This window comes from Excalfactoria chinensis, chromosome 15 (assembly GCF_039878825.1).
Source record: "Excalfactoria chinensis isolate bCotChi1 chromosome 15, bCotChi1.hap2, whole genome shotgun sequence".
Classification (NCBI taxonomy): domain Eukaryota; kingdom Metazoa; phylum Chordata; class Aves; order Galliformes; family Phasianidae; genus Excalfactoria; species Excalfactoria chinensis.
Window position 1 is genome coordinate 9,735,735 of NC_092839.1, and position 14,059 is coordinate 9,749,793.

At 55.2% G+C, this 14,059-nt stretch overlaps 1 protein-coding gene across 5 annotated transcripts; it reads right to left on the bottom strand.

The window, feature by feature from the left end:
* Window positions 1–1,524: 1,524 nt before the first annotated feature.
* GMEB2 (glucocorticoid modulatory element binding protein 2) lies at window positions 1,525–13,538 on the bottom strand. Of its 5 annotated transcripts, none has more exons than XM_072350570.1 (10): window positions 13,004–13,538; window positions 11,730–11,914; window positions 10,346–10,443; window positions 9,506–9,633; window positions 8,078–8,181; window positions 5,984–6,141; window positions 4,674–4,745; window positions 3,934–4,071; window positions 3,285–3,407; window positions 1,525–3,149 (listed from the first exon to the last, which is right to left on the bottom strand). In XM_072350570.1, exons 1-10 carry the CDS (start codon window positions 13,175–13,177, stop codon window positions 2,512–2,514), a joined length of 1,818 nt encoding a protein of 605 aa, XP_072206671.1. In that variant the 5' UTR covers window positions 13,178–13,538; the 3' UTR covers window positions 1,525–2,511. The 5 variants fall into 5 exon arrangements, with proteins under 5 accessions (XP_072206671.1, XP_072206670.1, XP_072206674.1 ...); XM_072350569.1 differs by having other exon boundaries at window positions 9,506–9,636; XM_072350573.1 differs by having other exon boundaries at window positions 9,506–9,636; window positions 11,730–11,883; window positions 13,004–13,140.
* Between the last annotated feature and the right edge of the window lie 521 nt (window positions 13,539–14,059).

The following is a 14,059-nucleotide window of genomic DNA, read 5'->3' on the forward strand; positions in this document are numbered from 1 at the left end:
CCCATAACGCTGCAGCTCTGTGAGTCAGAGCAGGGGAAGACATTGGCTTTCCACAAGGCAAACTGCAGGTCGTGCTCACAGCGCGGGGAGGAGCAGAAGGAGCCCGGCCGAGCAGCAGCACGGCTGTTACCCAACGTGCAGGAGGAGCTGCGTGAGGAGAGAGAAGCTGCATCACCGTCACGGCACCAGCAGTTGGGGGTGTGCCGAAACCCGGCGTTCGCTCATTTCAGCCAGACGAACCCAGCCGTAAGCGCTCAGTTTCGGTTTCCATTCCTCCTGCCGGAGGAAGCGGGGGGAGGCGGGTTGGGGGCGGGGGGGGTGGAAGTTCTCCAGCAGAGCCCGGCAGCCTGAAGCCCTGCGCTCACAGTGCTCACCGCTTGGCACTCGTTGCCCACGGGGGTCCTTATGGGGCTGGAGCATCTCTGTACCTGCAGCACCGCAGCAGCACCCGCGGACAACGGCAGCAGTGGGGCTGGTGCAGGCTGAGCTCCGTTAGAGCTGGGAGGGAAGAACAGAAAGCAGCTGTGTCCCGGTGCTCCCCACCCATACGGAACCACGGGGCTGCAGGTGAGAGCAGGGAGGGCTGCAGCACAGCCCTCAGCCTGGAGTCACCGAGCAAAGGGCAGCAGCCTTTCCCCGAGGCACACACCCACGGGTGGTGGTTTACCATCGCTGCATACGGGGCTGAAGAACCAACCAGAAGAGAAACCAAGCGCAGCACCACGGGACCTTTACCTTGGGCGTATTGCTCACATCCTAATGGGTGAATCCTTGGTGCCTTCAGCCCAAGGCCAGCAAGCCGTGTGTTGTTGTTTCTGTTTATACGTTTCTGTGTATCATCATACACAACTCACCCCTTTTTCTCCTCGTGGAGTCCCAAACCCAACCATTGGGCACCATTCCAAGCCTTATCTGCACAGAGCAGCAGTGGGGAAACACCGCGGGGCTGCCAAGAGGCTCTGCTGCATGGGTTGCTTCTGCAGCGCCACCCTCCTGCCCCAGAGCAGAGCGTGCAACAGGGCTGAGGCACTGAGGCTGCACCCTGTGTCTGCTGGGGATGGAGAACTTTCCCAGCCCAAGTCCTCCCGCACAGCTTTTATTGCTTTACACCCAGGAAGGGTCACCAGGCTTGGAGAGCTTTGCTGGTAAGGAGGGGATGGTGCAAAGCCTGTCCTGCTGCATCCCAGCTTGGTGCTGCTGCTCACACTGATCTATTGATGGTGTTCCAAGTACAGAGATAGGGAAGAAGAAATCACAGTGCTATCTTAAGGGATGGCAGCCCTGCAAAGAGAGAGCCTCAGCCTCCACATGGGGCTTTGACCCTGGGTCAGGGCAGGGGAAAGCAAGCACAGTTCGTGCCTGGAGGGAGGAACCACTCCTCACAGCTCTGATGGGTGGATGGTAACAAGTACAGCACACATACATACATGTGGATGTAGGTACTTACAAACACTTGCGTTTTCACTTTAAACAATGTGTTCCTGCCCCAGGACCAGACACAGAAAAGCAACACGCCAGCAAAACTCTGTCAAAAACCCCATTTATTAGCTGATAGAAGCAACCTGCCATTGCTACTGCCTGACTGAGCTCATAGAAAACCCACACCTGAGGCACCCAGCTCCTCCCAGCACCCAAACACCGGGACACACATAAGGCCAGTGCCCCATTCCTTCAGAGCATCCTCCTGCAGCAGGCAATGATGGATGCCAGCACCCAGTGTCACCCAGTGTGTTGATGCTGGACACGGGGCTGCTGCCACTCAGCTCCTCACTGTGCACCCAGTACTCCGTGCTGCCTCACTGTGCTCACAGCCTTCCATTAAAAAAAACAAAACAAAACCCTAAAAACAGTTTTCTTTGTTGTTTCTTTTTTTTTTTTTCTTTTTTTTTTTGAGAAAAATAGAAAAAGACCCAAAAAACCCCAGAAGTGGCAGCTCTTCCCGGCCCTCTGGGTTCCTCTGGGGAAATCACAACCTGGGATCCTCCTCGCTCTGACCTGGGCCACCCACTCACAGTGCCTGCACCCAAGGGTCAGCCCCAGGGCTCTGTGTCCCCCCCACCCAGTGCTGCAGGACAGGGATGGTGAGCAGCCCCACACTCCTCCCACTGCTGCCTGTGGGCTCCCAGCAGCCAGCTCAGTGCCAGCTCAGCGCTCCACGCTCCTGAAGCTCTCGCTACACCCCAACCTGCTCCTCAGACACAGCGTGGAGGAAGTGCCCCAATTGAGCAGGGAGGGAAAGCTTTATGAAAACTTCGCCTTAATTTTTTTTTGTTTTCTTTGTTTGTTTGTTTCCTTTCTCCAGACCTCCTCCCATCAGGGCAGAACGCGCTGCTGCCCTCATCTCCTCCAGGCATCCTCCCCTCCCTTCGCTGCCTGCCCCACACACCTCCTTGCTCCCAGCTCCAGCTGCCCTGAGCCTCCTTAACCCACGTCCCTCATTGCACCACGCAGACCCAAGGCCGTTCCCCCGAGCGCCGTGTCGAATGTCCCCTCCAGGCAGGGCCCTCTCCTTCACTTCTGCTCTGCTTCGTCAGCCACAGCAGTCACCTCGATGGCAGCGGTGTGCTCAGCTGTGGGACCCTCGGAGGGCACGCTGAGCACTGCGCCACCACCACCCACATGTGTCACGTTCTGGATGGCAGCACCGAGCCCCGGCAACGCCAACAGCTGGAAAGGGCTGAGCACCTTCACCACTGTGCTGCTGTCCTGAGCAGTCGCTGCCGCCGTGCTCAGCACCGTCACGTTGGGAGTGTCTGGGTGGATTTCCACTGCACCAGGAAAGGAGTTGCCAGCAGAAGCCAGTACGGTGTAGCCACCCAGCAGTGGGGAGGCTGGAGAGCTGGCAGCAGGAGGTTGGGATGGGGTTTTACCCAGCACTGAGGATGGGAGAGTTGAGACCACTTTGCCCAGAGGCAGGCTGGTGAGCTGGGACATCGGCACGGCTGGGGTGACGGCGATCTGCGCTGGCTGGGACAGCACCTGGGAGGTGATGGCAGCCGGTCCAGAGGTGGCCCGGGTGAGTCGGGGGCGTTTTAAAGGCGTGGGGACAGAGACAGGAGTCAGAGTCATCAGCACGTTGTTGAGGTGCTGCGATTTGTGCTTCAGCTCCTTGGCACGCTTGCGGTGCTCGTCACACTGCTGCTCCAGAGCTGCAAGAAGAGCGGGGTCAGCACGCATCGAGCATCCCCACGGCTCCAGCATGGGACCCACAAGCACCAAGTTTAACACCAAACCTGCTGCCTCACACAAAAATAATACAGGCTGTTGGATACATGGGAGCATACCTGCCAGATCCCGCGTGTACTGCTCCCTGGAGCGATCCATCTGGCACTTGTGGCTGGCCAGGACTTTCTTGACCAGGTCCAGCATCCTGAAGTTCTGCACCACGTTGTTGAGTAGAACAGCATCTTAAAGGAAGACAAGACACAGAAGAACACAAATAGTTTGGTAACAAGATATCTGAATGAAAAGATGTTCAGCTGAGACAGCCAAAGTCTGTGTGAGGGCAACACAAGGAACTGGGCAGGAGAAGTAGTGAGAAAGTGCAGGAGGTCACTCCTGGATAAACAGCACTCTCCTACTTAGCAGGGATTGATAAGAAGGCTCCTGGCACAGCAGCTGCTTGCTGCATCATTACTGCAATGGCCTAAATTCCTTCCAGCCCTAGAGCCAAATGCTTTTGCCCAGTGTCCTGAAAGCAGCAGAGGAAACCCAGGGCCCAGAGAACCTGAAGGAATTGTGGCCACCTGCAGCCCCAACTCAGAGCTGCCCTCCTGCAGCAGCACCAAGGAGAACAGGGCCATCTGCATACATTTATGATGATAAAGTGCAGAAACAAGTTTCCTTTCTATTTCATTTCTGATTGTAACAAGTCTGAGTCATGACAGCTCCCAAGGGACACCCTTTGCCCAGTGCCTGCTGTCAGCTGCTCACCTCCCAGCTGCAGGGGGGGGTCCTGTGCACGCTGCTGCAAACCCCGCATGGTGTCCAGCAGCTCCTGGTGGAACTCCTGGATGACGTCGTCCAGGAGACCTGCATCCCTCAGGCCTCGCCAGAACGCAAAGGTGTCATCTGGGGGAAGAGAAAGGGAGCTTTTACAGAACCCTCAGAGGTGGAAGTGGGGTTTTCATGGCTCTTAGGGAAAAAAAAGGGGTTGCACATTAACCAGCTTCCAAGTGATTGCTATGTGCCTTCTGTCCCATATAAGGGTGAGGTCCCCCAGGTCTATGGGTGCACAGTAGGGCAGAGAGAAGGACAAATCCCATCCTGCTGCAGCACAGAGAGTGGTGCCAGAGGAGCCCATTTCTCCAGCTCAGGACTCAGCACACAGGTGCAAGGCTGTGACCACAGCACAGTACTTCTAAGAACCCAATACCCTCAGCCCCACATCTATTTCTCCAGCTCCAATTACTCCACAGGACCATGGAAGACAATTCATGGCTCTCCAATTAATTTCTTCCCCCCCCCCGAGAGCCACACCACACTTAGACACTCCAGTGCTTAGAAACAATTCCATCCCAAGCCGATGCAGCAGTTAAACAGATGGGCTGCCACCAGGAGGTCTGAGCAGGGCAGCTCCAGCAACGGGCCCTGCTCCTTGTCCCTGACCCCTGTCCCCACCACCCCCCACTTCTCCCACATCACCCTCAGCCTCCGCCCAGATGCAGCCCTACCTCCAATGCTGGTGGTCCAATCGCTGGCGTCCTCGCATGTTTCTATGGTAATTGTAGCTGGGGATCCATTCACTGCAACCAATAGCAGAAAAGGAAAAGGGAAAAAAAAAAGAAAAGAAAAAAATAAAGAAAACCAAGTCCTGATTTTTTCCTCTGTTTTTCACAGGCTGTTTCCAAGGGATGCTCTCCTTGCTACACTGCTGGAACTGCCCCTTTTGGTTGGGTGGGGCCACTTGCACAGGAGCCATGCAGCTGCACTGTGCGGCCACAGCTGATTTTTCCACACTGGAGTGCAATACCAAAGGGATTATTTATGCAACCCTTTCACAAGACCAAGAGCGCTCTCCTCCCATCCCCCTCTGCATCTACCCTTACTGCTCAAAGCAGTGCTCCAAACCTGATACCCTGGAGTCCCTTCTGACCAGCTTGCCATCTGCCAGACCCACAAACCATAGGGGTCCCAAAGCTTTGCAAGGGGTGGTTCCTTCCCCACCAAACCTCAGTGGCTTTGTGCTTATTGCAGCATCCTTCAGTAATGAGCTAATAGCCAGGGCCATAATTAACTCATGCTGGCAGCTCACTGCCCCACAGATGTGTTCTGAAGTCCTTAGGGGTGTTTCTTAACTCTCAAAAGCAAATGGAGTTAAGAAAAAGTATTCAGAAATAGCTTCCAATGTAATAGTTGCCTGTAATTATAGGACAAATTAAACTCAGGGCTAAAGCTACAGAGCTGCAATGTCATTTAAATCCAGTTTTATAAACTACACGCACGAGAGCAGATACAGAAGCCATTGTATTCCCCAGTTCTCTTTAATCTTCCACCAGACAAAACCAATAAATAATTCAGCCATGGAGCCTTCAGCGAGAGCCTATTCATTATTCAAGCTGAAGTCAGTTCCCCAGGAGGGCTCTGACCCTGCACTGCTGGGGACCACACCAGCCCTGGGGGTTGTGACCATTGCGAGACACAACAGCTGGGACAGAGCTCCCGTCACATCCCCACCGCTGTTTGCTCACTGATCAATTGCTTCAGCTACACAGGACAGGGTGCCAGAAGAGCAGCTCCCTTGGGTCATGCAGCATTACAGAGCAATGGGGAGAGGGGACTGCCTCCCTGCACTGAGAGCACTGCCTAGTTCTGCTATGAGAAATCCTGCAACAATGCAAGGGGAAAAAAGAGGAATAAAAGCAAACTGCTAAGCAAAATATAGTAGAGAGGCGATTGTAAGGGACGTTGGGTATGCGGCACCAGTTCTGCTTTAATTCTGCAAAGCTTTTGCTGCAAAGGTGCCAGGAATTGCTGCACGTACCATCTGTGGAAGCAGGAGTGAGAGGGATGTACTCTGTGGAGGTCTGGCTGCTCAGGGACACTCTGGCACCGGTCAGGTCGATCTTGGTGCTCCGGCACGTGTTGGAGCAGACCTTGGTGTGCTGGTAGAAATCCAGCTCCCCCGAGTCCATGATCTTCCTGCAAGAAAGGGAGCAAACACAGGGACATGCTCACGTGCTCAGCTGGAGGAGCAGCTCCTACTCAGGCAGCACATGGAGCTGCCTGCAGAACATCCCCCCAGACATCTCAGCATCCCAGGGAGCGTTCTCCTCTCCTCTCAGCACCCTGCAGAGAGCAGCAGCTGTGCTCTGCTTCTGCTTCCCCCAGCACAGTGCCTGCTAGCAGGACAAGGAGGTGTGATGAATGCCCACAGGGTTTGCTGTGCACACTACCATGAGCTGCAGAGACAAAGGTCTGAGCATCCCGTGCCAAGTTCTCTCCTCCTTACAAGCAGCATTTGCTAAGAGTATCTTAAAGCAGCAACCACAGCCTGCTCAATGCTGGCCACTTATTGAAAAGACTTATTGAAATGTCCGCTTCCTGGCAGCAGGGAAACCTTCAGGGTAGAACACAGTGGATAATTCATTCATTCCCTAAGCAAAGTGACCTGCAGCCTTCGCTGTTAGCAAACACTGGGGTTGGGGGGGAAGCCTGGTATGCTAACACCAAAAACAACACAGTGTGGAATGGGATGGAGGTCCTGTGGCCAAACTTCCTGCAGGGATGGAGACTTGATGGTACCACTGAAACTGATAAACTACCTTGTTTTTCTGAGCTAGCAGAAGTTTTAGAGTAAACTTTACAAAACAAAGGTATGTTTGACTAATGCTACTCAAGCTCCACTTGAAAGAAAGAAAACAGTGTAAAATGACTTAAAAGAGAAGGAATTTGGGGAAAGATGCCATCATAGATAAGTCAGGAGGACATCGCTGGCTCCTAGGACCAGCCAATGGCCTGAGCCTCTCTCACCCCCAAAAGGGGAGGCATATAGGGTGAGATTCACATACTTTGCTTCTGACCATTGCTCTGCACACCCCAGAGCCCCCAGCCCTGCCATGCTGTGCCAGGAGCGAGATGAGGGATGCCCAAAGATGCTCTGAATAGGTTCAACAAAACGCAGCCATGTGGGAACAGAAGGAAGAAGGGAGAGCATCTGCCTACAGCGGGCTGATGGCTTTCAAGGGAAATATTCCTCAACAGCTAAAATGAGAAGGAAGGGCTAAAAAAAGAAAAGAAAAAAATAACCAATTCTCACGGAAGAATCTCACCCAGCCTTCCTCTTTTTTCACAGCTGCACACACAGACTCATGTATGAAAGAAGAAGTTGGGAAGACCAAAGCCAAGTGAACCCTTGGCATCCTCCCGCAGCCTGCAAGCTCCCCATCACACATCCCTCACACGCTTTATTTCCCCAAGGGCCCGCCCTGCCCAGCACAAGCCTATTAAGCAGAACCTACATGGAACAAAAGCTGCTTAGGAGTAACAAGACTCATGCATCAAAGCAGAAGGACACCGACAGATGCAGTGTCACCCTGTGAAAGGATGAGGAAAGCATGGCAGTCCCCAGGGAATGAGGTGCTGCCTACAGGCAGGGATGTGGGTGTTACTGAACCTGTCTCAGGCTGGCGTTCAAGAACATAGAAGAATTTAATTGCTACAGTTGAGGCCAAAGGAGGTAAATGCTTCCATAAATAAGCTGTGAATAAGTCCTTGGGAAAATAAGAAAACCAACAAACTGATCCAAAGCAGCCATAATGCAATGGGAGTGTTAACTCATGAGCAGACCACACTCTGTGGCTCAAACAGAACCACACACAACACAGCCTGACCCCTGGGCACTGCAGTGCTCACTTAGGACCTCATGGGAATGCAAAGAGGTTCAAGTGCTAAAACTCCTGGGGTTCTGCTGCCCGAAATTATTCCCTGTCCATAAGGATATGCAAAGCCATCAGCTGAGAACATCTGGGGCCAGCATTCAGCAGCACATCAATGCCCTCTGCAACACAACAAACGTTTAGAAGGCTCTGTTCCAACCCAGCAAGAAGAAATCCCATCTGCTGCTGTGTAGACTGACCGAAGCATGATCCCATTCATCCGGATCGCCCGCTTCCAGTCCTTCAGAGTGGACTTTCCTGCCAGGTGCACAAACTCCTTGGGGCTGATGAGGTGTCCGTCGAACTGCAGGAGGAGAAATGCAGCGTCAGTGAGGTGAGCAATGAGAAATACCCTGGAGATGACGACACCGAGCAAACCTGGGCAGTTCATGCCAGGACTCAACATGTTTAAATGAAGTATCAGCATTGGAGATGGCTGGCAGGCATCCCCCACCTTTGAGAAAACTGTGTTTGGAGCACTACCAGCTCAGAGCTGAAGACATGCAGCTGGCAGTTGCTTGGCAAAGCCTGGGGTACGAGCAGCACACAGCAGTTTGCTGAATGCCCAACCTTGCTTGCCCTGCACAGCAAAACACCCAAGGCTGATGCAGGCGATCCCAAGCAGCAGTGCACAGCTCACTGTCCCAGCTTCTGCAGTGCTGCATGGGGCTGTATGGCCTCCATGGGCTGCCCAGCACAGCCCTGTGCACACAGCTCTGCGTAAGCGAGGAAGGAGAAACCTGTTCAGCCTCTGACCTCCTGCTACCGAGCACAGCCACTGCTATCAGTGAAACCTCTGACCCCTCTTGGAGCACACCTGCTTGCACAAAAAACCAGCTGCAGGGAGTTGGTGCTGCTGTACCAGGAGCCTGTTATGCCCCTTTGTTTATTGCCCTACACACCCAGCCGGATCTGAACCCACGAGTTGAACTAAAAGCAACCTCCGGAGTCAGGCAGACCCCAAAGCAGCGTTTAATGGGCAGTCTTAGAAAAGATTTCCCACCTCCAGGTCCCCTTTCCACATGTGAAAGTGAGCAAGCTTGCTCACAATTAATGCATAAGGAACTGCTGCATGGGCTTCAGTGCAAAGAGAACGTTGATTTTAGGCAGCAGCAAAAGCAGTTATCTACACTGGGAGCTGTTCTCTTTGTAACAGGCCATGTTTCCTCTGAATGAAGAGGAACATCCTTTGCACAGCTCTCATGTGGCAGCATGCCCTGTGTGCTCCTGGAGATGGAGCCTGGCTCTCCTCCCACGTCCACACAGGTTTTAACCAGGAGCCCTCCAGGACACAGCAGACACTGCTCAGCATGTTCCCTATGTGAACTTCTCAATAAATCCTCAGTTTCACTCAAACTGAACAAACAGCAGAAGAGCCCAAACTCCTCCAACTCCACAGTGATGCAGTTAAATGGGGAAAGCATCTTTCCAGCCATGTCTGCTCAGATGGAGCAAGACAAGTAGCAGGTACCAGACCCAAAACTCTTTCCCTCTCCTACCATGATGTGGTTCTGACTCAAAAAAGCTCAGAGTCACCAACCCAAGCACAGCACACAGGATGATGTGGGCACAAAGGAGCTCAGGTCCTTCCCAGCCAGGAGCAGAAGCAGGGACAGCCCCACACCCACCTGCACACACTTCACATTGATCCCCGGGCACACAAACTTCCTCCAGATGAGGTTGGCTTTGCTGTCCCCACAGGTGATGGGGTACACGATCTCTGCCTCCAAGCTGTCCTCGTCTTCAGCCATCTTCACTTCTCACAGGGAACAGAGCAAGGGATGGAGCAGAGAGAAATGTGAGCTGCAGCACCCAACACAGTGCTGAAGGTCGAGATCAGCACAAGTAGGTAACACACAAGGGCCGTGGATGGGAATGGGCTTTGTGGTCACAGTTCACTTGCATATTGCCATCCAGCCATCCAAATTGCTCAGGTGAAATAGCACTGAAACATCCATATAAATTATAAATCCTCCCACAGCTGAATGCATGAAATCTGAGAAATCAGCAGCCAGGGCTGCAAATCCAATTCTTGATAACCACGTAAGGAATGGTGGCATTAGGATGACCAGACATTCTCAAATATGGGTGAACGTAACTTTTTAAGGCATTCCCAGCCCCTGCTGGGTTACAGCCTTTGCTCTCAGAATTCACTTCTGTCTGAAACCAAAGCTGATGGAAAGCCAGCATCACATCTGCCTGTGGCAAAAAGCCAAGAGCTGGCAAGATCACAAGGACACATCTCACACCAGGAGAGGGCAGCAGCGCTCCAGCGAGCAGCAGCAGCAGCACCCAGCCCTCCCCAAGCCCTGGAGAACATCCCTTACACAGAGCAGCATCCCCCATGCTGGGCACCCCAAAGAGCACACCCGATGGCAGAGAGGGATGCGGGGACACCCCCAGCAAGTCTCCCCAGCTCTCAGCAATCTCCAAGGAGCCAAGCCCCATCAGCTGCAGCTCAGACCTACCTAGCACTGCTTCTTTCAGGTGTGTGGATGCTGTGAAGGCGGCAGCGGCTGCAGCAGCTGCATTTTCTGTCTCCAGAGTGTCCTCATTTATGTCACCACTGGCAAGAGAGAAATGCAAAATGAAGCTGTGTGGAATTGCTGTCTCTGGTGTGATGTTTAGAGAAGACTGCTTCAGAAGTCATTCCCACTATATTTGCCCACAAAATCTGACTCTCCTCCCTGAAGCCATGGTGGGTACAGAGGCAGGGGATGCAGAGATGCTGCCTGCACAGCTGGGCTCTGGGTCAGATTCTCCCTTAGAAGCCCTTGCCAAATTCCCCTAAGGAATTCCCTGGAAACAACACATAGTGCACCTGGTACACAAAGGCTGCTTCCTGCTCAGGGGACTTCGACATGGCACAATGTGCTGGAGCTCAACAGATCTAGGAACAGAGAACACAGCACAAGCTACAGACTCCCCTCCTTCCCCCTCTTACAGCCCTGCATGCATACAGCACTAATATAACACTCCATTTTCACCTTCCTTACACCAGCGCCCTCAGACCCCTCCAGGAGCTTTGCTGATGGGGTCAAGCAAGCAGCATGGAGTTTGTCTGCTACAGAGATGTAGGGGAACACACACAAAAAAGGGCTGGTTTTGGCCTTCTCCCATTCCATTCTGGAGGGACTGCAGCAGGAGGAGACAAAGTGTCCCCAGCAGTTGCCATGACAATGCTGGGATGCAGCTGTTCATGTCTCTGGGAGGACACATAGGTGGGAGAAGGGAGGGTGAGTGCTGGCGAAGCACTGCACATGGAGCAGAGCCTGCTCAGATCTGACTCTGGTTGCAACACAGCCACTGTGTGGTGCTCTAAAAGCTGAAACACGATGCCCCGCCCCAGAGCACAGAAATAGCAGGACTCAAATGTTTTGGAGAGCAGCAAGCAGCTGCTTGCCACCCCGCGCTTTGTGGGAGCACAAGAACACCTGAGGTGGGTAAAGCTACCCAAAACCAGCACCAGATGTGAGCTGGGGGCTTCTGCCTGCCAAAATGGGCTTGGAGCACTAATGCAGACTGGGCACAGAGCAGAAAAGATGGAGGAGAAGAGAAGCCAACAGTCCACGCGTCCCAGAGCTCACTGCAACAGGTGGGACAGGAATTGGGTGCAGAGTGCCACAGACATCACCCAGGCTGGCTTTGCTTTTGGATCAGTGCTGCCCCATCCAGCACTTCATTGATAAGCCCAACCCCAAAGCACAAGCCCTGCTGCACTGTGCCCAGCAGCCGTACAATAATATCCACTGCCTGGAGCTTAGTGGATCACTGTGAAAGAAATAGGGATAAAACATTGATTTAGTTACCGGTGTGTCCACATCCTTCCCACCAGGTCCCCTCTGCTCTTACCCATGCTGGGACAGATTGGTGGTGACCAGCACCGTCTTCACCTCCTCCACCCCGCTGCCATCCACTGCTGTGTCTGGTGTCGTCACCACCACCACCTCCTCCATGTGCACGCTGACATCTGGTGTGGCCATGGCGGGGCCGTGGGAGCAGCGCTCTGCAGGGACACAGCACAGGGAGTGACTGCTCTGCAGCCAGCAGTGCCAAGGGAGGGAGAAAGCAGGACAGGGGTGAGTTAAAACAGGTTTAGGGGGATGTTTACAGCAGGGCATATCTCCACAGAGCCACCGACCCCTCCAGATACTGTCAGCCCCATTGTGCCCCATGGGCAGGGACCTCATAGTGAGCAACCCCAGCCAAGCACAGGCAGGAGAAGCCGTGCCCTTGTGCACTACCATTGCACAGCACTCCCAGTGCCCAGCTCTGAGCCACTCAGTGCAATAGGAGAGGTTCAGCCACCATCCAAAGGCACCACTGTGCTTCCAGGGCTACGAGCTTGGTGCAATACAAGCAGCAGTGTAAGCACAGCTGCTCCAACCCCCCCCCCCCTCCACATTAAACCTCTTCTCATTAACAGCTTGCTCTTACAACGTTTTCATTTCAAGAAACAAGGAGAAAGAAACCAAATGAACTGTTGCAGCAATAAGGCACCACGCTGACCGGACAGCAGGCAGCAAGAGAAGCTGAGGCTTTGCTCCATCCCCTCCTTGCAAGGACACAGCACAGCAACTGCTGACTACAACAGGTTTCGAGCTGGCCGTTCCCTGCCCCCCCATGCTCCATTTTGGGGTGAATCCACCCACATCACCCCAGGTACAGAGCTCAGTGTAAGCAAAGCACCATCCAGCTTCAGTGACCCCTAGGGAAGGTTGAGGGGGGGGGAAGAATAGCCACTGCACCACTGGGAGGTGTTGGGGGGGGGCATGCACGGAGGGGACAGCAGCTATATTACGGGGGTGCACATAGAGGGGTGAAGGCGGGGGGGTGCAGGGCTGTATGGAGGCGAGAGCGTGGGGTGGCACAGAGGGGGGCTGCGCGCTCCCGATAAGCGGCTCCGGGCGGGGGGTGGGGGGGCGCGTGGGCGCGCTCCCGTTGGAGGGCCGGGGAAGAGCGGGAGGAGGGATGGGGGCGAGGGGGGGGGGGGGGGGGGGGGGGGGCCGGCCGGGCGCTGCCGCCGTCTCCCGCCGCCGCCGTAACGTCCTGACGCTCCGCAGGGACCCGGCCGGACGCGGCGTGCCGGCGCGAGGCCCCGCGGTAGGCCCGGGCCCGGCGCTTACCTCAGGCCGAGGCCCCGCGGCTCCGCTCGCTGCGGCTCCGGGGGGCTGCGGCGGGGGCTGAGCCGAGCCGGGCGCGGGGCGGCGGGTGCGGGGCCGCGCGGCGGGCTGGGGGCTGCGGGGCTCCGCCAAGCGCGCGGCTCTCGGGGCCCCCCCCCCCGGGCTGGCGGCGCGCATGCGCACGGAGCTCGGCCCGGCTCTCGGGACTTATTTAGCGCGGCGCCCAGGCCCGAGCGGCCTGCGAAATAAGTGGCGGAGTGGCGCGGTACGCATGCGCGGCTGTGGGAGCTCGGGGGGCAGCTGGGGGCACGGCGCGCGGCGGCGCGTGCAGGGTGCAGCGTGCAGCGGGGTGTGCGCGGTCTGCTGCTCTTCTGCTGCTCTTCTGCTGCTCTTCTGCTGCTCTTCTGCTGCTCTCCTGCTGCTCTCCTGCAGCTCTCCTGCAGCTGTGCACGGCCGGCCCCGCTCCGTTCGCAGCCTTGCACGTCCCCTCCGTCCTGCCCTGTGTTTCTCCCTCCTTCTCCGTGCTTTTCCTCGCCCCTTGTTATTTCCTCCCCCCCCCCCCCCCCCCCCCCCTTGCACGCATCTCCTGCATGCTTCTCAGGCCTCGTGCATGCCCCCAGGCCGTGCGTGTGTACCCAGACTCCTGCGTGCTGCCATTGCTTGCAAATGCACCCAGCATCCTGCATAACCCCCAGCCCAGGGCATGGTGTGCATGGGGAGCCTATGCACCTGAGCCAAATGCAATGGGGTGCTGGGTATATCTATCTTCGTCCTTCCCCACTGATGCATGTGAATGCACTTGCATTCATTCCGTTCAGGAGTGCAGAGCAGTGCTTACGCGTGGATTTTGCACCCAAAGCAGCGCAGGCAGCAGGGCAGGGAGGTGGTCCTGCCCCTGTGCTCTGTGCTGTGAGACCTCACCTGCAGCACTGCATCCATCTTCAGCACAGGGGAGACGTGGATCTGTTGGAATGCATCCAGAGGAGGAGCCACAAAAAGGATATAGGGACTGGATATAGGGATAAATGACTCCGTGCAGGACATGCAGCGCTTCAGGGG

Coding starts and splice junctions, on each gene's coding strand:
- GMEB2 (XM_072350569.1), bottom strand. CDS start 13,177: ATGCGCGCCGCCAGCCCGGGGGGGGGGGCCCCGAGAGCCGCGCGCTTG. Junction 10,444..11,729: donor ACCAATCTGTCCCAGCATGG/GTAAGAGCAGAG, acceptor CTCTCTTGCCAG/TGGTGACATAAATGAGGACA. Junction 8,182..9,505: donor TCAATGTGAAGTGTGTGCAG/GTGGGTGTGGGG, acceptor CTCCTCCTGCAG/TTCGACGGACACCTCATCAG.